The sequence below is a fragment of the Limanda limanda genome, chromosome 21 (genome assembly GCF_963576545.1).
Source record: "Limanda limanda chromosome 21, fLimLim1.1, whole genome shotgun sequence".
In the NCBI taxonomy this organism is placed as follows: Eukaryota; Metazoa; Chordata; class Actinopteri; order Pleuronectiformes; family Pleuronectidae; genus Limanda; species Limanda limanda.
The window spans coordinates 1,621,479-1,647,896 of record NC_083656.1 but is presented as its reverse complement, the minus strand read 5'-3'; the positions used below and the strand labels follow the sequence as shown (position 1 = coordinate 1,647,896).

The window sequence follows — 26,418 nt, the reverse complement described above, 5'->3', positions numbered from 1 at the left end:
GTTTTTTATTCATATGTATTTAAGTGATATATGGTATAAGAGTAATAAACAGTATAGAGTTGTTTAAATTAACCTTAACATTCAACTGCTGTACTCAACAATTAGTACTTTTGATACTTAAAAGTACATTGTGGAGCTAATACATCAATACTTTTAATGTATTAGTACTTTTTGAGTAATAGGTCTGAATGGTGCCACCGCCTTCTGAGGGAAAGTGGGGCGAGCGTTTAAAGTAAAAAGATCAATTTAGGACGTGACGTGAACAGAAAGCAGTTGTATCTGAACTGCTGTTTATACTCTGTTTATGCAATGGAAAGAGGTAACTAAGTACATTTACTCAATTGCAGTACTGTAGTTAAGTACATGGTTAGGTTCTCTCTGCTTCTCTACTTCAGTTCCGGGGAAGATATTGTACATTTAACTCCATTTATCTGACCTTCAAATAAGAGATTCAAATTTGATATATAAAATATACCTCAGATTAAAATACTGTATAGTATTGCACATTATTTGAATAATTTACTGTATAGTGTTTTTTATTCATATGTATTTAAGTGATATATGGTATAAGAGTAATAAACAGTATAGAGTTGTTTAAATTAACCTTAACATTCAACTGCTGTACTCAACAATTAGTACTTTTGATACTTAAAAGTACATTGTAGAGCTAATACAGCAATACTTTTAATGTATTAGTACTTTTACTTTAGTAATAGGTCTGAATGGTGCCACCGCCTTCTGAGGGAAAGTGGGGCGAGCGTTTAAAGTAAAAAGATAAATTTAGGACGTGACGTGAACAGAAAGCAGTTGTATCTGAACTGATCTCCCTCTGGAGCAGCGTCAGCTCTTCTGTCCGAGCTCGAGGTCAAGACTCGTCCATCAAGTTACCACACAAACATCTGTCCTGGTCCTTCAACCTCTGGATCGTTTAAAAGGTTGTGCAGCGAGAGAAATCCTTCAGGCCTCATCAGCTAAGAACTGGAAAGATGTTGATGTTATTCCGACAAGCTGTTCAAACACAAATCGACAGGAAATATAAATTTAAAACACTAGAACCAAGATTTACACAATTTTTTATTTCAAACAAGGTTGAATCTGCTCCCCCGTGCTCTTCAAAATAAAACTGTTGAATATGTGTCCGATGGATTCATGTGGAGTCTATTCAAACGTGGCGTTCAGAGCGGCGTGTGTCCTCCTGCCGGGTTCGAGTGGCTCTGCTGCCGGCGGCAAAAACACACCGAGCCTGTGGTGACGTCTTCTGCAGGAACATCCAAAAGTAAATCACTGGAAACTGCCGCAAACACGAGAACTAGGTGACCCGTGCAGACGAATCGCAGCTCTGAGGAGGAACAGATGGACAGAGTGGAGTCCTCAGACAGAGTCCTGCTCCTGGGGCCGGAGGGGCCGGAGGGGCCCGATGGCCGGGGGCCGGTTGGTGAACGGGTGCCACTGGCCCTGGATGCTGGGGTTGTCCGTGTGGAAAGGTTTGCGGAGACGCATGATCTCCAGGCCGGACTGATTGGCCAGTTTGGTCAGAAGCTCTGAAATCTGCGGGGATGTTTTGCTGGTGACGAATTCTTCCCTCACGTTGCCGTTGACTACAGGAAGAGGAAAAGAAAAGAGGAAACCATGAATCATACTTTTAGTCGCTGACACAAACGGCTTCTGGTGAAATGTTGCAGTGTCAACAGGAAGTTCATGTTTCTGAGGGAGACGAGTTTACAAGGTCTGGTGAAACCTCCGGTGCTGTGTCCTCGATGGAGGTCTGAGAACAGCCAGTGTTATACTGCCCCCTACAGTATCTCACAGGAGTAACAAGCACATTTCGCTTTTCTTATGTCTTTATTCAGAAAGCCACAGATTGTGTGTGAACTGACTGATTTGAACTCTGACTGTTTCAACTGGAAACTATGTCTTTGTTTTTGGATGATTTAACGTGACCACAGTATATTTTAAATAAGACTATTTGCTTATAAATAGTTAAAAAACAACTTTTAAATAGCCTTGGAATTGAATGTACTGAATAAAAAATGTATAAGCACTTAATATACAGTGAAATTAACTAACATTCCTTTGTAATTAGCAAATTAATATGATGCTGATTAATTTGTAAATGTCATATCTGTCCTGAGGTCTCTTACAGTTCTACACACATGAAGGATGACACATGTCTTGAGCTGTATATATATATTTTTAGATATATATACATTTTATTTTCTATTTTAAATTTTTGATATCTATTTTAAACTATTTCTATTTTATTTTTTTGGTTGTAATTATTGAGCATTGCTAGAAGAGAGCCTGTGACTCAAGCCTTTCATTGCCAGCGACTGCTTCATGTTATTGTGCATTTGATAATACAAATCTTGAATCTTGAAACAGCTTGTTTGTTAAGAAAATTATGTCTAAAATAATATAAAGGTGCTGGTGATCATGAGGTTAAACTTAAGTAGGCCTCAATTGTTTGTGTGATATTGTATGATTATCATTTGTGACATATTCTGCATTACTTTGTCATCTCCCCTCTTCAGTTGTAGCCCCAGTTTATGTTGATTGTTATTGATCACCGTTACTTTAACGTTCTCTCAACATGTCAGCTACATGTCTGTACATTTAAATCATGAACGTTATATATTGATGTACATATGGTTCTGAGATGCAGTACAACTACAAACTGCATTTTAATTTTGTTTTCAATTCTTAAGCACTGAAAATCAACCGTTTTTGTTGTTTTTTACACGCATTTTTCTAGATTTGTTTGAGGTTTTTAAATAAAACCAACATGGGAAACCAAATGTTAAAACTTCCTTCTACCCCCACACACACACACACACACACACACAAACACACAAACACACAAACACACACACACACACACACACACACACACACACACACACACACACACACACACAGTGTTTGAAATCCACTTACGATACTCTGCGACCACCTTGGGGATCCGGATGGTCTGAGGGGACACGTACACCACGGTCCCCGGGTTGTTCTTGGCGTAGTCCACCACCCCCTCCTCGATGAAGTCCCTGAGAGAAGGAGGAGAAGAAGGAGGTGATGATGATGAGGAGGAGGTGGTGCACGGGGATCGAACCTGTGACCTTTCTTCCTCTGTCTGCTCACCTGACTCCCAGCGAGCTCTGAGCCTTCCTGGAGAAGACGATGGAGATCCGCTTGAGCTGCGGCACGTAGCGGCCGAGTCCGTTCCGCAGGACCGAGGCCAGGAAGCGGCTGGGTGTCCCCCGGGAAGACATGAGGACACAGGCGGCTAGCTGTCGGTCCTCAAGAGGGACTCACTGATAGAAGCGGGTCCCCCGGAGGAGGAGAAGGAGGAGAGAAGGAGGTGAAGAAGGAGGTGAAGGAGGAGAAGGAGAACCGCAGCTTCCGTCTCAGAGGACGAGTTCACGGACAGTGTGTGCAGAGGGTGTCCGTCCCCTAAAGAGGTCCGGCGGGAAACATGTACCCGACATCCCCCTTTTAAAAAACTAAATAATACAACTATGTGAGAAATGAATACGATTAAAATTCAAGGAAGATAATCAGTTGTATTCATATTTAATAAAGCGTGAAGATTTTTCAACCTGAATTCACTCTGCGGGTGATCCTCTTCAGCTTCCGTCCTGTGTTTCACACGGACTTGTTTTGGTAACGCACCGAAAAGCCCGGGTTAGAGGAGCATGGAGGAGACTGGAGGCAGATGATACGAGCTCGTAGGTTCAGTGTTATTATTGTTTTTTCTCTTGATTTATCTCGTTGTGTCTGTAGCTGAAGCTCACATGTACGCGCACACGCTCACTCTCATGCATTGTGCGTGTGCGTGTGATTTAAAACTAACGGTTTCCTGCGCTCGGTCCTTCCTGGGATCATCAGAATCAGAATCAGAAGTATTTTATTGCCAAGTACGTTCACACATACAAGGAATTTGCTCTGGTTAATGGTGCAAACAATGAACATAGAAACATAAAAACGGAATAAATACAACATACATAGGAGAGCAATAAAAAAAATGGGAAACCAGTATATATTTACTCACTGTTTACTTCTTATTTACTCACTTTTTACCAATATTTATACAAAGTAACATTTATTTTGACATAAACATTTCTGAATAAAAATATATAAAAGCTAAAAGATATAAAAAGTGAAGTAAAAAATGAAATGCTAAATGCAAAACAGTGAACAGTGTCAGATTGCAATATGCAATGTAATGCAGTATAATAAAATATGATATGATATAATGTGTTAATTAAACACATCCTAGAGGTGTGGGGGTGGAATAAAAGTCAGAGTCAGGTGGGGGTCCCGGGCCTTGTTGATAAGACCCACTGCAGTCGGGACCGAAGATGGTCTTGTGGCGGGAGGTTTTGGTCCGCAGCCTCCTGCCCGAGGGAAGAACCTCAAAGAGTTTTTGACCCGGGTGAGAGGGATCGACCACGATCTGACCTGCACGCCTCAGGGTCCCATCCAGGTGAACTCAAAGCTTCCATGTTATCCTGCAGGTTCTCTGTCCCATCCGGGTGAGTGATGTGGAGGAGGCTGCTGCTGAAGGGCACCTCCTGCCTCCTGCAGGCCGTGGACCCGAGGCTCCTGCACCCGAAGCTCCTGCACCCGAAGCTCCTGCACCACAGACCTGTCTCCTCCCTGTGTCTGAGGCTGCCCCCCCACAGGCTCCTCCTGGCCCACGGTGGCACCAGGACCTACAAGAAGGATGCCAAGTCTCCCGTGGAGCTCCCAGCGACCCCCATCACCGTCACTGAGATCAAACAGTACTTCCGCTCCAAGGACCTCCCCTTCCACGACGGCTACAGCTGCCTCCACCTCCCGAGCATCTTCGTGGAGCCGGCGGCGAGGAGGGACGCCTTCTCCCTGTTCGTGGACAAAACCACGGGTCAGTTCCTGTGCATGGACACGCTGGTGGAGGGCAGCTGGGAGGATCTCCAGGACTGTCTGGAGGTGATGCAGAAGGAGGAGCAGGACGTCCTCAGCCCCCATGTGCTGCTGGGGTACCCGGACAGCGTGGAGGAGCAGGAGGAGCGGGACCGGGAGCTGAGGGAGGTGCAGAGGATCTGGTCCAGCTCCGTGCCGCTCACCGACGTGCCGGAGGACGAAGCTCTGCTGATCAAAACCATGTTCCAGGTACTGAGTGAAAGACCTGCAGGTTAATGACCCGTAACACCACCTATCCATTTGGGATCGTGGTAATCCATCCTGAGGTTTTTGTGTAATCATGTTTACAAACAAACACAGATGAAAACAGAACCTGTGGGACGAACTTCCACAGAAGAATCAACAGATTTTACATCATCATTAGGGGTGGGAATTGGCAAAAATGTGACGATTCAATAGTATTGCGATTCTGCGATATATTGCGATACTGCAAGTATTGCGATTCGATTCTGCGATATATTGCGATTCATGTCCCCCATATTATTCAAAGGCATTATAAAAAATTAGGAAAATAAGACTGCTCACCTCACTTCAAATGTCACATTTAATTCTGTGAACAACATTGTCTTCTACACATTAACTGAAGTGCAAAAACTTTGTCCTTGAACATTCAGGACACAGGACCTTTGTAATTATTTTCTGAACAGGAGACCTCTCACATGAACACTGAGCTCAATCATATAAATAAGAGGAACCTAGAGCTTCAATCAAATTGAGACCTGCAAGGTCATGACCCAAAATGTTACATTCATTTGGGATTTTTGGCATTTTTGTTCAGAAAAAGGAGTTGGTCAACATGCTCAGATGTTAAAGTTCCTCTGGAACGTTACTATATCTCCTGCAGTGGAGAACATCCTTTCCACATACACACTAGGTATCTTTTAAACTCTGAAACTCTCCTCGTCATGCTTTGACAGCCAGGAGCCAGGTTTTTTTTTTTTTAAATATTGCAATACTTTGTGCTACAGTATCGATATAATCGCGGGCGCAAAATATCGCGATACTGAACAGAATCGATTTTTCCCCACCACTAAACACCACCTCTCCATTTGGGATCGTGGTGATACGTCCTGTGGTTTTTGTGAAATCATGTTTACAAACAAACACAGATGAAAACAGAACCTGTGGGACGAACTTCAGAAGAATCAACAGATTTTACAATATCAATGGAGAGAAATAAGTAAGGAAGGTAAAGGTTGAAAAGGCAAACTAGCTCTTATCTTAATGTATGTAAGTTAATGTATCTTCAATTCTGTCAATGTTTTATGTTTGTAGATTTTTAACACAATCCTAGTTATGACTTTGCTTTTGTAACTGTTGATGTGTAAAAGAACAAAAGTTAACAACATATAAAGAGTTTTTCAAATTTTTAGATGAAACATTTTAATTAGAATTTAACACAAGTAGGGAAATATTTCCTCTTTTTAAACATTATCGAATACAGTTGACTCGTAAAAATGAATCCTCCATCATTCATTTTAAATTCAGATGACAACAGGTTTGTTACACAGGTCGATGGTCCTGGTGATAAGTTGAGCTGTGAACGGCTAAATGCACAAAATGTATCAGCAAAGGAAAAAAGAAAATACTTACATAACATGTCAGGACATTTTGTGATTATTGTAAATGTTTGGTTTCAGATCACAAAGGTTTCCAACGCAACCCTGAAGAAGTTTGGTGTGCGGCTGTTCAAACCCACCAAGAGTCTGGTGTTCCCGTGGTTCGGCGGACCCGACCTCTCTCTGAAGGGAGTGAAGCTCCTCTCGGCCCAAAGCAGCGACACCGACCGGGTCACGTACAACGAAGCCACCGTCCCAAAGTGCAGCTCTTACTACAACCTGTTCGGCCTCCCCCTGGTGGGCCGCATGGACTCGGAGGTGGTGCTGACGGGCCACGAGCTGGACACGCTGGCTGTGAGTCAGGCCACGGGTCTCCCCAGCGTCGCTCTCCCACGCGGAGTCAGCTGCCTCCCTCCCATCCTGCTGCCGTACCTGGAGCAGTTCAAGCGGGTGACGCTGTGGCTGGGAGGCGACATCCGCTCCTGGGAGGCGTCCAAGATCTTCTCCCGGAAGCTGGGTCTGAGGCGCTGCTCCCTGGTGCGCCCGGGGGAGTACCGGCCATGTCCTGTGGAGGCGCTGGCTCAGGGGAAGAACTTAAACCACATCGTGAAAGCCTCCATTCCAGCAGCTCACAAGTCCATAGTGTCCTTCAAGCAGCTCCGAGAGGACGTGTACGGGGAGCTGCTGAACACGGAGCAGGTGGCCGGGGTGAAGTGGACCAGGTTCCTGGAGCTCAACCGGATCCTGAAGGGTCATCGCAAGGGGGAGCTGACGGTTTTCACAGGTATGAGAAACACAGACAGGAGGCCAACGGTTATCAGGGTTCCCACGGTACCCGGAAACCATGGAAAACATGGAATTTATTTTTTAATTTTCCAGGTTTGGAAAAGTCATGGAAACTGAGCAAAAGTGAACACTTACATGGAAATTGAAACAGTTGTCCTGGAAAATTTTATTGGATGATGTGTAAAATAGTAATAAAATGAAACTATTGAGCACAGAATTAAGATGAGTTTATAAAAACCCTTTACATGTGAACAGCTTTTACTGTAGATAGAAATGGATGATCCCATGTTGTAGAGCATGCTCTTGGCGTCCTATCTGGTATATTGGATGTTGGAATTTGATGCAGGCAACCTGGTGATATGGACTTTAAAAGTATAGTTTCGGATTGGTGGACTTCGGGAATAATAACCTAGAAACGTTACTCGCGATCTCAATAGAAGGGTCAAATACATGCATTTCCCAGCCAACACGGGAGCCTTGACATCTACAGGGAAACTTCTTCTGCAAGTTTATCCTCAAATTTAATTAGCTGTGTTTTAATTGTGTTGTAAACCTGGGTTTATCAACCTTAGTTAGTAAGCAGTGCAATCTTGCTAACTATCTAGCTGCAACTTGCTAGCTAGCAGCTTACACTAGAATTGTTGAGGTCATTTTTACCTTGCTTTTAAAATACTAGAACTATGTTTGATCCCCATATGTATTTCACTCATTGACTTTTCCTAAAACCGTGTTATTCACCACATTTAGGGGAGGGGGGCGCGGATGGGGGCGGAAAGCTTCAGGGGCCTATAGATCATCACTTAATAAGGGCCCCTTGATGGAATTTTTTTTCAAGGCAAACGTGGGAACCCTGGTTATCTGTAATCTGTCCTGCAGAAGAATTCATTTGGGACGGGAAAGTTTGAGTTCACGCTGTAAACACTTCTCTTGATATGTGTCTTTCTTCACCAGGTCCTACTGGCAGTGGGAAGACCACCTTCATCAGTGAGCTGGCTCTGGACCTCTGCATGCAGGGCGTCAACACGTTATGGGGAAGCTTCGAGATCAACAACGTGCGTCTGGCTAAGATCATGCTCACACAGTTCGCCCTGCAGAGGCTGGAGGAGAACCTGGAGCAGTACGACTTCTGGGCGGACAAGTTCGAAGACCTGCCGCTCTACTTCATGACGTTTCACGGGCAGCAGAACATCAAGTGAGACTCGGCAGGGCCGCAGGGAATCCAGAGAGCTCGTCCAACCCGAGTCTCTGATCTGACCCGTCTCTGATCTTGTCCCCTTGTCCACAGGGCGGTGCTGGACACGATGCAACATGCTGTTTACCTCTATGACATCAACCACGTCATCATCGACAACCTGCAGTTCATGATGGGACAGGAGAACCTCTCCGTAGACAAGTGAGTGAGACTTAACTGAGGACAAATATGAAGATTTTACTAAAAGTGAATCGTCCACATGCTTCTTCAGGCCCAGTTCTTCTAAATGTTGGCTTGTGTGATGCAGGTTCGCAGTTCAGGACCACATCATCGGGGCGTTTAGGAAGTTCGCCACCAACAGCAGCTGCCACGTGACTCTGATCATCCACCCGAGGAAGGAGGAGGACGATCGGGAGCTGCAGACGGCTTCGATCTTTGGTTCTGCTAAGGTGAGACGGAGGAACCTTTAATCTTTTCTACTGAGGGATGTAGCTGAAGGATTAACCAGGGTTAGAATTAGGGATCGGGGGAAAAATCGATTCAGTTACAAATCGCGATTCTTGTGAATGACGATTTTAAATCGCCATGCTGCCTCCCAAATCGATTTTTAATTTTTTTTTTTTAAAACATATTTATTGGTTTATACCGGGGGGGGTATATGGGGGAGCAACATCACCCCAGAGCATGTTGACCAGCTCTTGTTTTTGCACAAGAATCTAAACATACCCAAGCACTAGCTTTGCATCGCCTACATGCAAACAACAATAGCCTACTTTTTGTTTATTTCAAAGTTTATATTTTAAGTAAACTTTTATTCATTCTATTTAATTTACCTTTTATTTATTGTTTAAAAGTAGCCTAAGTGGCTTACATTTATTAATCTGTCAGTTTGTGTGCAGTTGACAGGGGCTATACAATAATAGGGCACATTTTTATTTATTTTCTCTATTGGCTGCCCGGCAGTCATTAAGTTAATGTTAATATTTGAAATAAAACTTGTAAAAGTGAATTTGACTGTGTTGTATTTGAAGGTATGATTCAACATTTTTCCATGGTACAGTATTTAAAAAAAAAAAATAACCAAAAGAAATCCCAGGAAATCGTAAAATCGAATCGCAATACTTACAGAATCGCAATACATATCGTATCGCCAGCTAAGTATCGTGATAGTATCGTATCGGGAGGTCCCTGCAGATTCCCGTCCCTAGTTAGAATCCTATCCCAGAGCAATGGAGTGTGATCACAAGACAGGAGGAGGATTTTGTGTTGAAAGTCAGTTAAAACAAAGACATGTTGACCTTTAACCTCCCCCCCCACTCCTCCTCCAGGCCAGCCAGGAAGCCGACAACGTCCTCATCCTGCAGGAGAAGAAGCTGGTGACGTGTCCGGGCCGCCGGTCCCTGCAGGTCACCAAGAACCGCTTCGACGGGGATGTGGGCATCTTCCCTCTGGACTTCCTCAAGTCCTCGCTCACCTTCTCGGCTCCGGTTAAAAGCAAACACAAACTGAGGAAGGTCGCCTCCAAGCCGGAGAACGAGGAAGAGGAGGAGGAGGGCGAGGCGGCGATGAAGAAGAGCCAGGGGAAAAAGGAGAAGGCAGAGAAAGCAAACAAAACAACAAAGACTCCGAAACCTGCAACTGGAAAATAAACAAACCAGAACTCATCCATATATATATATATATATAAAACCCTAAGCATTCATATTTCATGAAAGCCGAAAAGTTGCCATCATGTATTTTACATAGAAGATGTCAGACAGTTTTATGTCCGTCACAAAGTGTTGAACATGTTCAGTCTGGAAAGTTTTTAGTTCTGGATAATAAGACGAGTTGAAGCCTTTTCTAAAAGTGTTAAAGTTCTTCTGTTTCAAATTATACTGTGACCCAAAGCTACTGATTTCATGGTTGAACACTGTCGTATATCACGATGATATCAGCATTTACAGAGAACCAATTATGATTTATTGAACCTGCTGCTTTATTAAAAAAAATGAAATTAAACAGGGCACGCCCACTTTTATAAACACTCTATACTTCTTATTTCTACTTTCTTTGCTGAAGAGGTTGTGTTCTCGTCTGCGTTTGTTTGTCCGTGAGCAGGATTAAGCAAAAACTTCAGATATGATTTGCATGAAATCTTTTGGAGACGTACAGCAGGACCTAAAAATCCCGTAATATTATTTTTCCGACATTTTCATTGATTTTTCAGAGAATTAATCATGGATCATGACGAAACAAATCGTTCATTTTTAAGCGTGTGTTTGATTTGCATGGCCTCCTTGACCGATGCAACAGGAAACTGTCAAGTTCAACTTACAGGCCGACGTGGACGTGGTTGAAGTCATGAAAGGGCTCAGAATGAAATCACTGAGGTCTCAATGCATTTTCATGTAAATATTCTGGCTCACTTCTTTTTGTCCGGGTCAATGAACCTGAATTTAACGTCTTAAAGACACAGTGAGAATGTTATTGGACCGAGACTGACGTTAAAATAGAAAGTGGGACACGACATGCTGAGGACACGTTGAGTTCTCTCAGGGAAACACTGAGTCTGTTTCTCTTTTCAAAGCCAGGAACTTGTCTCATCCTTCAACGTGGGAAACTGAAGCCCGGTATTTGTACAGAGTCCGTTCAGTGGCTACAAGAAGTCAGTTTGTAATCAGTCAGAAATGTTGGTAAATAGCGCCGGGCCTGTTCCCATCCCAGAGCCTCACAGAGCATTCCTTAGTTTACACGCTGGCGGAGGCGAACCAAATCATTTTCTCATATAGTCAGTGCCCCCAAAATGAAAAGTTCCTTCTCGATTGCTGTGGCTCATTTCTCGGGGAAAAAAGGACATTCTCAAAGGTTTAAATTCATTTGCCAAAATAACCTAGATGGTTCAGCAAAACTCCATGGCACACCTGCAAAAGGTCAAAGGTCATATCTCTCCCAAAACTGACAACTTATCAGTCAAAACTAAATCCTTTTCTCATACAAATAGTCAGTGCCACCAAAATGAAAAGTCCCTTTGGCATTGTTTAAACACTACAGGTCAAAATGTTTAGGTGTTTTGTCAGTATGGCAGTGGACCATAGAAATATCCCTCATGTGCACATTTCAATCTTGGCTCAGTCCTTTGACACTGAATGGTTTCAGTAGATGTTTTCTTTCCAGAATACTATGTGTAAACAGACAAAAGATGAATTCAAGGTTTCACATAAAATACTTTATTGCACTCATACTGCCATGGAAATTGGTACAGTAATTGCCATACATCGTGGTTACAGTAACAGAAAATGTGTACAGCACAATATACTGTCAAACAATAAGCACATCAAAACTAAAATTAGGTATAGCCTAAATTGTGTGTGTACTGCGCACTGCATCCAGCTCAAGCTCTTCAGCCCTATTATTATCATGCCAAGGTCAGAGGAGTGGGAAACAAAGCACAGGAAGACAGATAAGAAGGATAGAATGGTTAGAGAACACATCAGCTGACAGCCATAAAGAACAACCACACACGTCTGGGGAGATAAACCCATTAACCATTAAATAGCTTTTAGGCGACTCTCATGTACAGTGTGTATGCATGTGTGACCTGGAGGAAATGAGGGAGAGAGCGAGAGAGAGAGAGAGAAGGGGTGGGTATTGATAAATGAAGCCAAACAGAAATTGAAACACACGCACTTCCAAAAAACATTACAGAACTCGTTCTCGCATGGCAATTTTGCACGTTTGGTGCCTCTGATCGACCGAAGGGACATGAAGAAATACTGATGAAATTGTGATTCTTTCCCTTTTTCATCTCTTGCCTGTTCTCCTCTTTCGTCTCTTCAGCTGAGGAATGTGAAGAGGAAGAAAAGACACAACAACACAACAACCATTAAAACGATCTCTTACCTATGTTGCTTTGTTAGTTCCCAGCAACAGAACTGGGATCTCAGCAGAGGTGTGCTTGTTAATATTTTAATCTGGATGACACAATAGTTTGCTTCTGTTTCAAAATGAATATTGTATTCCCCACTTTTTTTTTACTTCTTGTATTCGTATATCTTTTTGGCCATGAATCGTAACTTCGAAGCAATAAATTTGCACCTGTGGAAAATAATAATATATTTCTGATTTCATTTCTATGAATATGCATCTTGAACTGTCTGAGTGAATAGTTTCTTGTTAATCAAGAGGTATATGCATTATGAGGCTATTTTGTGTTCTGATCATTATTAATTTTCTGATAGAGACAGTGCTCATCTGTTCAAGGCAACTTGAAATATTAAAATATAATTACAAATATCTATGGATAATTTGTATGCATTATACATACCATCCAAACTATCTCCCATGATTACAGTGCCATGGTCTATTTAAAAACCAACAAACAAGTTTATAACCCATGATAAAAATGCATTTTCAAGGTCAATCAATATAATGCAAACTCATCGCATATTTGCAAACATGTCCATCTCCAGATTTTTCTCATGTGACAGCAGCAGCTGCCACTTGCTGTACTTACATACTTTGGGTGTCCTCAAGATGAACGACCTGACTTCTAAGAAGTGCTAAATGATTTACCATTTTTGCAAGAGTAGCTTCAAGATGAGTTATAAACAATATTGCAGTTTCTCTTAGCTCCATGAATCCTGGATGGATTATGCAGCCGTGGATATCACAGCTTCTATGATCTCTGAAAATCCTGAAGGATTATACAGCTGGCATACGAGGCTTCAAAGAATATAGGAGAGCTTTAAAAACTGCGACTCAGCAACTTATGTGATGTGCCATCAATGACTAACTGAATTAGACCTGTGCAGTTTCGCGATTTAATGAAATTAAAAGGGACGTACCTGAGACCAGACATTAGATTGTTGATATTTGTCCTAAACCACAAATGATATCCTTAAAAAGTATCAGGGCTCTCTTGGTTGAAACATGCTGCATGTGACAGCATTCTTTATAAATGTTATACTAATACGTTTTACTATAATTATTGTTATTATTTTGTGTGCAGTAATGCAATGCATGCACCTATATTATTATTCCCCATACTTCTTATCGTTGTTATTATTCATCGTTCTTCCGCCACCAAAAATACATCAGCACATGCATCTCGGTCGGGAATGGTGTGGTCTGACTTTTATCTCATTTTTTAAATTGAGAAAAAACAGCGGGACATTTTTTAAGGCAGTCAATGGGAGCCTTCATCAAAGGAACGAGTGGCAGTGGCAGTGGTCATAGATCAAAGGAGTCTTTGATGTCTTCGACAGTTGCAAAAGTTAAAGTATTGATTTCCCATTTTTCAAGCGGGACACCAGCCAGTCTGTGTCTCTCTCTCTCTCAAACTGACACAGTCTCTGGACCCGGCAGGAGGTACACTGCACAAATTCCACATTTCTAGGGAGGAATTTTCTGGATATTATTAATAAGCTGTTTATTCAGTGATGTATTGTGCATAGAGTGCAGCAAATTAAAAAGTGTGTTTGAAGTTATAGTACATTTTAGGCATTCAAATCAATATCCTCCCTTCTAACACACACAAACAGCTTTTTTGACCGTGATAAATAACAATCAAGAAATTGATTAATACCAAAAGCTCATATCCGCATTGGTCAGTTATTGACAAATCAGGCCTGACTGGACAGTTTTAATGTCCTTTCCTTTGTGGATATATTTCCATTGTAGCTGATTGGCCGCGAGTCACAACAAGGGCGGGCTCATACCTTGTCTGCCGTCGCTGATTGGTTGTTTTTACGGCTGAAGGAAGACGGGTCTACGTTCCTCATTGGGCAGAATCATCAGACGTACCTTCAGCCGGATTGGTCCTTGCACTTGGCGCGAGAGGTTTGGCCGACCCACTGAAGGTTACTGCACAAGCATGTTTGTATTTGCTGCTCCCGCACGGTGAAGCTAGCTAACAACAGCTAACAGCTAGTTCGAGTGCTAGCTCTAGTGCTCGCCGAACGATGAATCAATCAATCAATCAAGTTTTATTTGTGTAGCCCATGTAGCGGGTGGAAATCAAAGGCAGGAGGCGTCGTTCTCAAGTTAAAATTAAGCAAGTTTATTCAGAGGTCACAGGTCAGGAAACTGCGGTGTCTAGCAAATGAGCATGCATGGGTCCATGTATGGGCCATCAGTCCTGCTCAGGAAAAATGGCGCTGAGGCAGAGTACGCAGAAAGCTTATATATTGATACTGGGCATGACAGAGGTTCTTCTTGGATTGGGATTGGTCGGATCTCCTCGGGTCGTCCTCCTGGCGTTGTTGGGTCCTCCTCCTGGCGTTGCGTGATGACCATGCAAGCCATGTCGCGGTTACTAGAGTTCATAAGCATATTGCCTCGGTGTGTGTGCTTATTTTATGTGTGTGTGAAGTGAAGTGAGGTCATAGTGTCCCGGACTCAAAGCATTCTAAGACTGTGATAATTTCACAGGAGGGAACATCTCAGTATTTAATATAATGAAGTTATTCATGGAAAACTGTGAGAAAGGCATTAAAAACCTATAGTCTAATCTGTCCGCTGTGTGTGTGTGAGGGAGGGAGGTCTGTTCGTTATCTGCCTTACCTCCCTCAGATGCTGGGCCTCTGCCTTGTGTGTGTGTGTACCTGAAGTTGAGGAGCAGTATGACGTACTGTTATGTGTGAATGTGTGTGCGTTTACGCTCAAAGGACATTATGTGTATCTGACCACAAGTGTGTGTATGTATGTGAATAGTGGTGTATTGTCAATACCCATATTCACAAATCACAATTCGTCTCATAGGTCTTGAACCCCATGATGAACTCCATGCTAACGGATAAAGTTAGCTAGCCGAAGTCGTTCGTTAGCTGAAAGCATGCACCTAATTACTGTTGTCGCTGTTTTTTAAAATCAAGTACAGATCATTCAAAATGCACCAGTCGAGAAAACTGCATTTCTCCATGTGTGCATTGAGGAAAGAAGAGTATGCTCCTCCCAGACACACATGGTCACACTATTCGCTGAGAAAGGACTTGTTGGTCGGCATGCTGGGGGCAGAGAGCGCCAGACTCACCAATCAGGCCCGCTTCATCCTGGAGAAAGTCGAGGGCACCCTGGTCATTGGTTAGTGGCATGTTGCAAGTTTTTGTTTAAAGTACACCATGTGGCAATTTAACTCAAAGACATGTTGTTAGGAAGCCTCCTTTTAGAGGATCATTTTTGCCAAAATTGTTGAGACCTATTGTTTGTGTGTCAACACTGTTTACCTTCTTGTAAAGAACAAGCCAAAGAAGGAGCTGATCCGCATGCTGAAGGAGATGGGCTACGACTCAGACCCAGTCAAAGCTTGGAAACAGGCTCAAGAGAAGGTGAGTCACTTTGATCCAACTGGTTTTCAGTGAGGAATGTTGAATACTCAGCCCCCACTTGTGCAAAACCAATTGTTTATTTGTTGTCATGCTTTTAGAATGATGAGCAGCTGGAGGAGGGAGAGGAGGAGGAAGGAGAAGAGAAGGAAGACCCCAGTGCGCCGGATTACAACTACCTACTCAGCATGCCCATGTGGTTCCTGAGCAAAGAGAAGAAAGAGGAGCTGTGCAAACAGAGGGATGCTAAGGTCTGATGTTCAGCTCTGCCACAAGCTCACTGATGGTCAAAATCTAAACTTTTCCATTGTAATCTATCATCTAAATTTTGCCAGTTTTTCACTCAACTGCTGTTCTACAGATAACAGAGCTGAACACCCTGAAGAAGAAGTCACCAGCAGACTTGTGGAAGGAAGACCTTGCTGCTTTCTCTGAGGAACTAGTGGTATTGAACTAGTGGTAATTTTTCTCTTGGTTTCTTCTCTCATAATGTGGCTGATTGACATATCATTATATCCATATTGAGTGTTGATCTAAGCTAGGTCTGATTACGTTCAGTGTTGTCAGCGTCACACTTTCCCCTCCTTAATCTTCGTCTGCTCTTGTTCTTCCTTATTCTCAGCGCGTTGAGGCAAAAGAAAAGGAGGGTAACGCCATGCCTGCTACAAAGGGGACTGGAAGAGGCAAAGCCGTGAAGGTGAAGCAGGAGACTTGAAATGTCATGGAATCCAAATTTTTGCACAGATTTTGGCTTTTAAAGGCTGTGGTCTTAAACTTTTGATCAGCTGCTGAACAGCCTACTTCAGTTAAATTGTTGTTTTCAATAAATTGCCTGCTCACAACTTTCGGTCTCTTGTAGTGTATATATATAAAGATGGATGTCTTGTCAAAGAGACTTGTTCTCCTAAAAATAAATGTTTTTGTTTGGGTATTTATCAAGCAAAGGAAGCTCAGATTTGTTATGTGATACATCATCCTAGCAATCAGAGCTTTGTTTTTGTCGTCCCACATTACAGCGAGTTTCTTCACACACCTCTGGAGCTGATATATCTCTGGTTAATCTTTGGTGCTCCTCAGGGGGGTGGAAAGACGCAGTCGCAAGCAGCAACCTGTCCCTCTGATATCTGTGAAGCAGCACTGTCCTTGCATGAGTCTGGGCATCAATCTGCAACAAATAGACCATCAGCAGATCGGTGACACGTCAAGTTTCTTTATTCCCAAACAGTCAAGCTGCATCAGGACTGAGAAAACAAAACTGCCATAAATAAATCAACATGAGAAGCATGTGGCACTGAGAGACTCAGTCTCCGTCTACTTTGCTAACGTTTCCCAACAGCTTCAGATAAATTACTATTTTTGGATGTTAGGTACCCACTATCCCCTGATTCAGACTGAGTATCAACACTGGATAAGAGGAAGTCTGTGAGTGAGTGTTTTATATGGGCGGAGTCGTAATGGCACAGTTGCAAACAAAACTAGATGTACCATTGTAATGTTATAAAGGAATAATTTGGCATACTGGGAAATATGCTTATTTTCTCAATTGATGAAATATTTGTCTGGTAAATAAGAGGCTGCCGCTCTTCGTCTCTACCACACTAAGAACATTTAGGATCTGATGTGTCTGATTGTTTTTCGGGAATAGGATCAGACAGCATATTTTATTTTGAAGATAGACTATCCGACTCCCTGTGTGATGTGTATGAAAAAAAAATTATGAAAGCTGGAGCCACGCTCTTGTGTATTTCTTAACAGAGATAAGTAATCTTTTTTCCAGCTTCAAAAATCCATATGCAATGTATGTTTTCACCTTCATTCATGTGTGCAGCTGTGGGTGTATTTGTGTGTGTACTGCGCACTGCATCCAGCTCAAGCTCTTCAGCCCTCACTGTAATAAAAGTCCGTGAAATTAACAGTGAATTGCTGTGAAATCGTCACATAAAAATGATTGTAAATGGAAAAACAATGAAGCAGGGTTTAATTTACAGGAATATTTTTTTAAATACTGAACGTAGCATAACTGTTAATTTTAAGGTAAAAATATGTTAAAATAGTCATATTTCTTTGTAGAATGTACAGATTACTGTAGTTTTGTAGCAAAAAATGTTTTATACAGAATTAAACTGTATTAAATTTTACAAATTTATATGTTATACTTTACAGATAATAATATGTACAAATACAGATAAATTATGATAATATGAGGGGTTTAAAAAAACAGGTGATGTGTCTGTTTATATTTATCAATATGTCAGTTTGGTCATAATAATAATAATAGTACATATCATTATATCCATATTGAGTGTTGATCTAAGCTAGGTCTGATTACGTTCAGTGTTGTCAGCGTCACACTTTCCCCTCCTTAATCTTCGTCTGCTCTTGTTCTTCCTTATTCTCAGCGCTTTAAGGCAAAAGAAAAGGAGGATGCAGAGAACGCAGAGCCAGAGGAGGAGCTTGGCTTGGTAGAGAAGATGACTTTGATGTCTTGGGGAAGAAGGATGCTCCAAAAAGCACAGCGGTTAGCAGTTATTACGATACCAGCTTTGTCCCAGACAACAGCACAGCGGTCGACAGCGATATGGACTCTCCTGCGCCACCACCCAAAGTCCCAGAACCTGCGTGAGTATGAGACAACAGCCTCGATCAATAAAGCTTCTTTCACATTCAGTGTCTTTCTGTTTATTTACCTCATATTTCCTCATTTCTATGCAGAAAGAAAGTGACAAAGGCCAAATCAACTGTGAAAAAGGCTGAGACCAAGTCGAGCTGTAAGTATTTTCCCAGCAGACCTGTGTGATGAGTCTGATAAAATGTTGAGCCTGATATTCAACTGTTTTCTTCTTGTGGGTCTGTTCAGCTCAGTCCGATGATCAGGCGCCTGCCTCCAAGGCTCCAGTTCAACGCAAAACCAAAGCCCAAGAAAGCTCCAGCTGCCAAGAAACCAGCTACTCCCAGGAAGAAGGCTGCAGGTATTCATGTTTATTTCTCTAAAAGGGACAATTCACATTGAATAGTCCAACATGTAAATGTGCCAGATTTAGCCATGCAGGCTAGTTTATAACTGCAGGTTGAATAAACATACAAATTACACATTAACACGTGTATGACAAACAGAATTACATGCAGAGACTTCATCAGCATGAATGAAGAACAAATGACATGAAAACATTTACAAAGGATTGCGCATTGTACAAAACTACAAATGATTGGTAAAACAAAAATGTGAAGTTAGAAAGTGGAAAAAAGTAACAAAAAAAACAAACACCTGTGTAAAGTAAGTATGAGGAGCTTAGTGCTGCTTATATCATACAGGATAAAGAGCAAATGTATAGTTTTAATAAGTAGAACATATTTATTTTAAACATAAAATTGTAGTTACAGTAACAACACTCACAGAAGTTAAATTTGTAATATGTGTGATGTATTTCTAGAAATCGTACAGATTAGACCCTTTAGGTGAGTGTTGCATCCTTGGCTATTTGCCATATTTGACTGTGGTTTGTTTTTCTTGTTCATGTCCCTTAGATGCGAAGCAGCCGTCGATCCTGGACGCTGTCTCTAAGTCCAAACCTTCCTCCAAAACTGCCGTCAAGCCCGTCTCTTCGTTAGACTCCAGTGATTCAGAAGCTGATGTTAAAGTTACAAAGGCGAAGTCCGCCCTCAAGCGGAAACAAGTCGTCAGTGACGACTCCGACAACCTCATGTCCCGCCTCAAGGCCAAAATGACCGCCGGCAGCATGGTCAGCTTTCACTCTGAATTCAGATTTTTCCATGGAGGTCTCTAGAGGCTTATGTAGGACTTATGTAGGGATTTTCAAGTCTCTTGACACCTTGTTTGTGCCTGAATATTTTTCTCTGGTATAGAAAACAAAAACGAAGAAATGGGATGCTGACAGCTTCCAGGTTTCAGATGAGGAGGTCTTGCCTCCAAGTTAAACTTATTTTTTTTTTTTTTATTCAAGTTTAAAGAAAAGTTTTGTAGTCACTTTAACACGTATGTTATGCCATGTATCCATGTATAACGGCTTCACTTTAATCAATGGTGTACAGTGTGGTGTCTGTACACCCGGGGCCTGAATACGTCCTGTAGAGGTTCAAGTTTCTGAGCTGTTGCACAGCAAAAAAAACGAGTTTTAAAAACATATTTGTTTGTGTTATCTGTTTACCTTGTTCTGTGTGTTGGTCAAGTTTTAAGCCTAAAAATGTATTACTTGAAAGTTCCTCTGTTTGTAATCCCATGATGTTTTTTCCTCTAAATATTTCAATGGCTGTTCATTTTTATAAGTAGAATAAATACAGCTAACATGTTTGTACTGATTTGTGTTCTTGTGGAATTTCAATTTGCATGAAAATCTTGCTCGAATGCTAACGTCTCATGAACCATGTCGCCGATTGTGTCTGTACAAGTCAGGTTCTCATGAGTGTGTAAGAGAGGGTGGAGCATGTGTGACATGTGGTAGATTCACTGGGGAACGGGTCACTTGGAAATATGAATGGGTGAGTATAATTTTTAAAAAGTTAGCGACTGACTTTATAGCTTGTTTTCATTCCCAAGTCCTGTTAGATCATTGACAGCTGAAGTGATAAGTTATCGGTATATTAAGCCACAATTAAAGTTAATCAGTTGTGATTATGACACAGAATGGTGTTTACAGTAAATGCAGTGGTTTTAATGAAGCTGGTCAGTGTAGTCTTTGATTCACTGGGAAGTTGTGACTGAACAAATCCTAAACTCAGGATCACTGAGCTCAAAAACTGCCGGACATGTTGTGACGCCAGTGATTGCAAACCTTAATCTCATCGAGATTTAGCCTTTCTCTGGGTAAACATCACTTTTGTGTGGGACTCTGGTGGGGGGGAGGAATTTCCTTAAACCGCCGCCGCCCTGTCAATTATAAGCACCGGCAAAACCTCGATCCCGGGCCATTTGGAGCGAGTGAGAGCAACACAAGTCAGGGTGGACATGAGTTTAGCGTCTGGACTGGATGTGACTTCGTTCCTTCGAGTCATACCTGTGTGGCAGGAGATAAAGGAGAAGAGCCCCAGACAGGATTTTTAAGGCTTATCAGAGGTTTAGTTTTACAGGTGTCACTGAAACACCTTTTGCTGAACCTGTTCTGTCGTCTGATCGCATCTGAGTCGAGTTACAGACTCAACCAGCCGGTGTTTTTTCCAAAGGCTGCAGCTTGTAAGTGACTGAGACTGAATTCATCTTGCTTGTCCCCCCCACAACTCCAAATTAAAACCCATACTCAGGGGTAGAGTAAAGGCCAGTGTTGCTGTTTTATTCCTTGAATTGCTGTTATTGCAGGTTGTATAATCATGTTTTACTTTTGGTTCCAGGTCTTTGGAATCTGAGTCGCTATCATGGATTCAGACGCAGGAGCCGGGGACCAAACTTTGACCTGCTGATCAGTCTCACTTTGAGTCATGAAACTGGGATAACAGGTCACTGCAGTTTCTGTTTTCAGCCAGACGCAGCTTTCCCTCCGAGAAGGACAGGTGGATATATCCCCGGGCTCCCAAGGAACCGTACCCAGGACACTGCTGCAATCATGGGGGAATGGGACTACCTGGGCGGACTCTTCGACACCCTCCAGGCCCACTCGCCGATGCTTGGCCGGTTCTGGCTCTTGCTCATGCTGGTCTTCAGGATTCTGATCTTGGGAACAGTCGCCAGTGACTTGTTCGATGACGAGCAGGAGGAGTTTGCCTGCAACACCCTCCAGCCGGGCTGCAAGCAGGTGTGCTACGACATGGCCTTCCCCATCTCCCAGTACCGATTCTGGGTGTTCCACATTGTCCTCATCGCCACGCCATCTCTGGTCTTCCTCATGTACGCCATGCACCACCACAACAAGAGGGCAGGGCGCTCCCAATCCAGCATAACCAGCAGCCAGCAGCAGAGAGAGGACCGGCGCATACGGAGGCTCTACATCGTCAACGTGGCCTTTCGCTTAGTGGCAGAAATTGGCTTCCTTGTGGGCCAGTGGAAGCTGTACGGCTTCAAGGTGGAGGCCCAGTTCCCCTGCAGCCGCTTCCCCTGCCCCTACACAGTGGACTGCTTCACCTCCCGCCCTGCAGAGAAAACCATCTTCCTCTGCTTCTACTTCGCCGTGGGGGTGTTATCAGCCTTTGCCAGCTGTGCCGAGTTTCTCTACGGCTCCGTGAAGTGGTTTTGCTTGGGCAAGAAGCCCTACCCCATAGAGCGCACCTGCGACTGCCAGAACTGTGAGAACCTCAAGAACTGCAAGCAAGAGGAGAAGGAGGAGGAGGAGGAGCTGGCCAAAGGAAGGACGGGGTCACAGAGTGCGCCCGGCAGCATGAGGCAGCATGGGGGGTCACAGAGGAGCAGTCGAAAGGTCTCCAGCATCGGCCACAAGCACAGGGGCGGCAAACATGTGAGCTGCAGGACATTCATGGTGTGAAAGAGAGAGAGAGAGAGCCTTGGTGCTGCGGTCATGTACGGTCGTCTTTCTCTTTGTTAATTTATTGTTAAGTATCTTTCTAATTCCTGTGATTCAATGCATTTCACTCTTAAAGAGCTGAGTAGTGGTTTATCATGTGACCCGTCATGAGGAAATGCTCGAGAGAAAAGACTGATGATAAGACGGACGCGTGCCAGATAGTTTTTTGTCTTGCTTTGCTTCAGTTACTCATTCCAGACGACAGACGACAGAGCGGAGCACACTGTGTAACAATGACTTGATCTTTGTTTTAAAGAGAACTGATTGCACATCCCTGTATCACATCCTGTGTGATGAGGAAAAAACCCTGAAGCAGTATTTAGAGAACACTGTGTCATTCTAGTGGTTTTGCACATTGAAGTCAGAATTTATAAATGACTTACTGTCTCTGAAACCTGGAAACCACCTTTATTTAAACTCCTTTTTAGGAAATATGCTTATTCACTTTCCTGCAGCAGCCACAGTTGGTCAGCTTGAAAGACTGAAGATAGGAAATATAATGAAAATGTCCAAACTCTCCATGTGGAATCATGAGGTGATATAGAGACTTTGAGTTAAACTGGACTATGACACTAAACATTTGTGCACTGATTTTAATAAGGTTTTACGTTTGTCTATCTACCTTTATCAATGTAAGATCGAATATGCTTGATATTTTGGTACAACTTTATAATAATGCACCATATATAATAAAGGGTTTTAGCTAATTGTTGTCGTTAATAGTTAAAAATGTATTTGATAAAACTTTAAAGATCAGTCATTAGCCACAATTAACATCAACTTTTGCACTACCAGGTGGTGAAAAGTGCCTTTTTGACTTAACCTCACACACACACACACACACACACACACACACACACACACACACACACACACACACACACACACACACACACACACACACACACACACACACACACATACACTCGCCCGCTCCTGGAACTTCATGACGGCCTGATACGACGATGTTTTAAAACATTTTTGTGACTAGTCCACCACCAACATGTAAAAGCGTGAGAATTGGCAGCTCTATTCTCGCGAGAAAAAAAATGACGTCGTTAAAATGGATTTGCGGTATAGCCGTTTAACTGACAGCACTAATATGTATATGTACATATATATACGCTCCTGATCAAAATCTTAAGACCAGTTAAAAAATTGCATGAATTTGCACTGTGCCATATTGTTCTCATGCCTAACTTTTTATATTGAAGCCTATCTCCCTTATCTTTATTCAACATCACACATACAGTATATGAATGCACTGTGCTTATAAGAAACTGGGACCTACGCCTTAGAAAGAATTCAAGCAGCTGCCCCAGGTTCTGAAGGGCAGATAGGAACGTTGCCTCTCCTGGAAAATGCGCATTTTAAAAACACTCAGAACATACAGCCGATAAAGCAGAAACACAATAATCTTTACTCCAATTTCTGAGAGCTTTTTGGTAACTGGCGAACTGAAATAAGGCTAAACGGAGGATGATAACTACACACAAACATCAGCAAAGGCAATTGAGCGTACATCACCGTCGTCAAAGAAGCGAAAACACGGCGAGGCGAAATGCAATCAGGACAGGCAACGACAGAAAACAATGATCAACATCGGTATCGCATTTCAGAGGTGGAAATGAGCAGCAAAGGGTTTTGGAACCATGCTGAAGTCGCCAATTTTCTACTGGACAGGTAATTTACCACATCAATATAAATCTGAGTGATTGTTTTGGATGGAGCATGGTCAGCATCAGTAACCCCACGTCTTCTTTAAATGTTTTTTAGACATTAGACATTACGTAACATAATTTCCGCCCCATGCGCTGGAACTTCCATGTCTGTAAGCTGAGCTCTGGAAATATTATTGAGAAATATCCATAATGTTGTGAACAAAATAAATTAATGTTTAAACTTTATCAAGAATCTGTCCCACGTCTGGTATATTATCATTTAGTCACTGATTTGTGACACTGAATATCCATATTGTTATCTATTCAAGCACAAGATCATTTATGTTGAGCTATGCTACTCACACTCTATGGAAACAAACTGTCCTCACTCTAAGGACATGTCCATCAATATTAAATCATCCACTTTAAACTAATACCGCAACTATTGGTAATAAGATCATGGTTTAATATTATAATTAGGGCTCATATTGAAGTAGATATTCTGTCCCGTGTCCACCGGGACAATATTTACAAATAATATAATGACAAATGTATTTTTATAGTGCTGTAATACACTGGTGGTTTGAAGCTAATGGTTATCGATTCATGATCTTTTTAGTACACAACATATCCATATATTAAGTCTATATCAGGGGTTTCCAAACTTTTCAGCCCGAGACCCCCAAAACAACGGTGCCAGAGGATGGCGACCCCCATCGCCCATGGATGTGTTTATGAATGTTGTGCACAGCCACGCACACAGTATTAGGCCTTTGCAAACACGGGCCTATTATTACAGCATTATTACAACACAAAAGAACAACCGCCTAACAGCCATGATATCATTTTATAGCAATTTAAGAAATAAAATATAACCAGAATACAGGGAAACTCCCTGTATAAATAGTAGGGCTGAGTGAGCATATGCTGTAAATATTAAAAAAAAAAAAAATGTGCATATGTGATGTCTGTGTGCGTCTGTGTGTATAACGAGCAGCAGACACCTTATTGCTGCCATATGCAAAAACTTTAGGGTTATTTATTTTAGCCTAAACATTACTTTAATTTCTTAAAATCACTAATGAGATAGGTGGAGCAGAGTGGCAGAGCAAGTCCATTCTCGGAGATCATTCTCCACGTTTAGCTGCGCTCTGTATTTATTCTTCATGTCTTTCAGGGCTGAGAAAGTCTTTTCGCACAAGTACGCCAGCGTTGTTAACCCGTCAGGGTCAGTGAGGTGGTCAGCGAGCTGGGATCCATGCTCCATCAGAAATATGCGCACCTGGTCCCCCAGCTCATACAGGCGGCTCAGCACATTTCCTCGCAAGAGCAGGTCTGATATTGAGTGGACGGGTTTTTATGTAGTTGACCATTTTTATCACAATGTCAAGAATATGTTTAAGCTCTGGTTCAAGTGTTTTGCTTGCAAGAGATTCTCTCTGAGTACTACAGTGTGTGGAATTTACTTGCGGCGCCACTTGTCAGACTCTCGCTTTCAGTCCTGCCTTTGTCCCCAGCATCACCCCCCAGCCCTGTCCCTACACACACCAATACAGTTTTCCGGAGATAGTCCCTCTTCTTTTAGTTTTGTAAAAATGTCCTCACCTGTGCAGGTCCACTCCGGAGTGCCGAGCAAAACAGCTTTACATTTTCCATCAAAACTGTACATGATGAAAACAAGCAGCTCGGCAGAGTTTAATATATTTGTAGATTCATCCAACTGTAAAGCATATTTCCCTTTCTTTACTCTATCCACTAGCTGGCACTTTATGTCCTGGGCCAATTGTGTGTGGCTTTTTTGCCCGTGCAATTAAATATGCCAACTCAAATGATGTCCTTTGATCTGTGGCTGGGATCGTATGTTTAATATTTCTTTTGGCTTTGCAATTCTCGCTCGTTCCGCTAATCTGTGTTGTAATAACCTCAAGGGTCAACAAAGAAAAAGGAAAAACCTGATGGAAATGTATTTTATCGCATGGTGTTATTCTCATTTCAACTCATATTTATGTATATATTTATACAATAAAGGGTTAAAAATTCCATTTTAAATTGTATTTGTTTTTTTGAAGGCATCATGCGACCCCCACTTTGGGAAACATCCATTCAGAGCGGTGCACCTAAACACAACGAACCACTGTGTCCATGGTCCTGAAACAAGGTATCCAGTTTAGTTGTTAAAAATTACAACCTTTTTCAGACATGGTTTTACCTTTAGCTACAAGTTTGTTAACATAGCTACACATGGTTATTGTCATTGTTGAAAAACTAATCAGAATAGGGTTAGAGAGGTTTGCATACAAAGGAGAGCAATTATGATTTGAAACTCTTAAATCTGAAAAAGTACATTTCTATTAATTTTCACATGAGCACTGGGTGTAAATGCCAAAATGTGGTCCAACCCAAGCAGGGCCTTAGAAAAGATTTGAAAAACAATCGTCAGGTGGGGGTTACTCAGATTTACTTTCAAAGAAGATCTTTATCTCGCGGAAA

The 26,418-nt window shown here is 42.3% G+C and overlaps 3 protein-coding genes across 3 annotated transcripts; 2 read left to right on the top strand and 1 right to left on the bottom strand.

Annotated features, from left to right (window-relative positions):
- Positions 1-1,056: 1,056 nt before the first annotated feature.
- On the bottom strand, positions 1,057-3,432 carry mrpl43 (mitochondrial ribosomal protein L43). Its single transcript, XM_061095477.1, has 3 exons — positions 3,136-3,432; positions 2,935-3,041; positions 1,057-1,598 (listed from the first exon to the last, which is right to left on the bottom strand). Exons 1-3 carry the CDS (start codon positions 3,264-3,266, stop codon positions 1,372-1,374), a joined length of 465 nt encoding a protein of 154 aa, XP_060951460.1. The 5' UTR covers positions 3,267-3,432; the 3' UTR covers positions 1,057-1,371.
- A 272-nt stretch (positions 3,433-3,704) lies between these two features.
- twnk (twinkle mtDNA helicase) lies at positions 3,705-10,467 on the top strand. The gene is made up of 7 exons (XM_061095193.1): positions 3,705-3,722; positions 4,512-5,148; positions 6,600-7,302; positions 8,256-8,496; positions 8,590-8,697; positions 8,804-8,945; positions 9,825-10,467. The coding sequence occupies exons 2-7, from the start codon at positions 4,537-4,539 to the stop codon at positions 10,143-10,145; spliced, it is 2,127 nt and encodes a 708-aa protein (XP_060951176.1). The 5' UTR covers positions 3,705-3,722; positions 4,512-4,536; the 3' UTR covers positions 10,146-10,467.
- A 10,888-nt stretch (positions 10,468-21,355) lies between these two features.
- On the top strand, positions 21,356-22,228 carry LOC133028405 (gap junction delta-3 protein-like). Its single transcript, XM_061095600.1, has one exon. The coding sequence runs from the start codon at positions 21,356-21,358 to the stop codon at positions 22,226-22,228; it is 873 nt and encodes a 290-aa protein (XP_060951583.1).
- Positions 22,229-26,418: the final 4,190 nt, after the last annotated feature.

Excerpts from the sequence above, each read along its gene's own strand:
- LOC133028405 (XM_061095600.1), top strand. The coding sequence starts at position 21,356 with ATGGGGGAATGGGACTACCTGGGCGGACTCTTCGACACCCTCCAGGCC.
- mrpl43 (XM_061095477.1), bottom strand. The coding sequence starts at position 3,266 with ATGTCTTCCCGGGGGACACCCAGCCGCTTCCTGGCCTCGGTCCTGCGG. Across the intron at positions 3,042-3,135 it reads CAGAGCTCGCTGGGAGTCAG|GGACTTCATCGAGGAGGGGG; the intron begins GTGAGCAGACAG and ends TCCTTCTCTCAG. Across the intron at positions 1,599-2,934 it reads CAAGGTGGTCGCAGAGTATC|TCAACGGCAACGTGAGGGAA; the intron begins GTAAGTGGATTT and ends CTCTTCCTGTAG.
- twnk (XM_061095193.1), top strand. The coding sequence starts at position 4,537 with ATGTGGAGGAGGCTGCTGCTGAAGGGCACCTCCTGCCTCCTGCAGGCC. Across the intron at positions 8,497-8,589 it reads CACGGGCAGCAGAACATCAA|GGCGGTGCTGGACACGATGC; the intron begins GTGAGACTCGGC and ends CCTTGTCCACAG. Across the intron at positions 8,946-9,824 it reads CGATCTTTGGTTCTGCTAAG|GCCAGCCAGGAAGCCGACAA; the intron begins GTGAGACGGAGG and ends CTCCTCCTCCAG.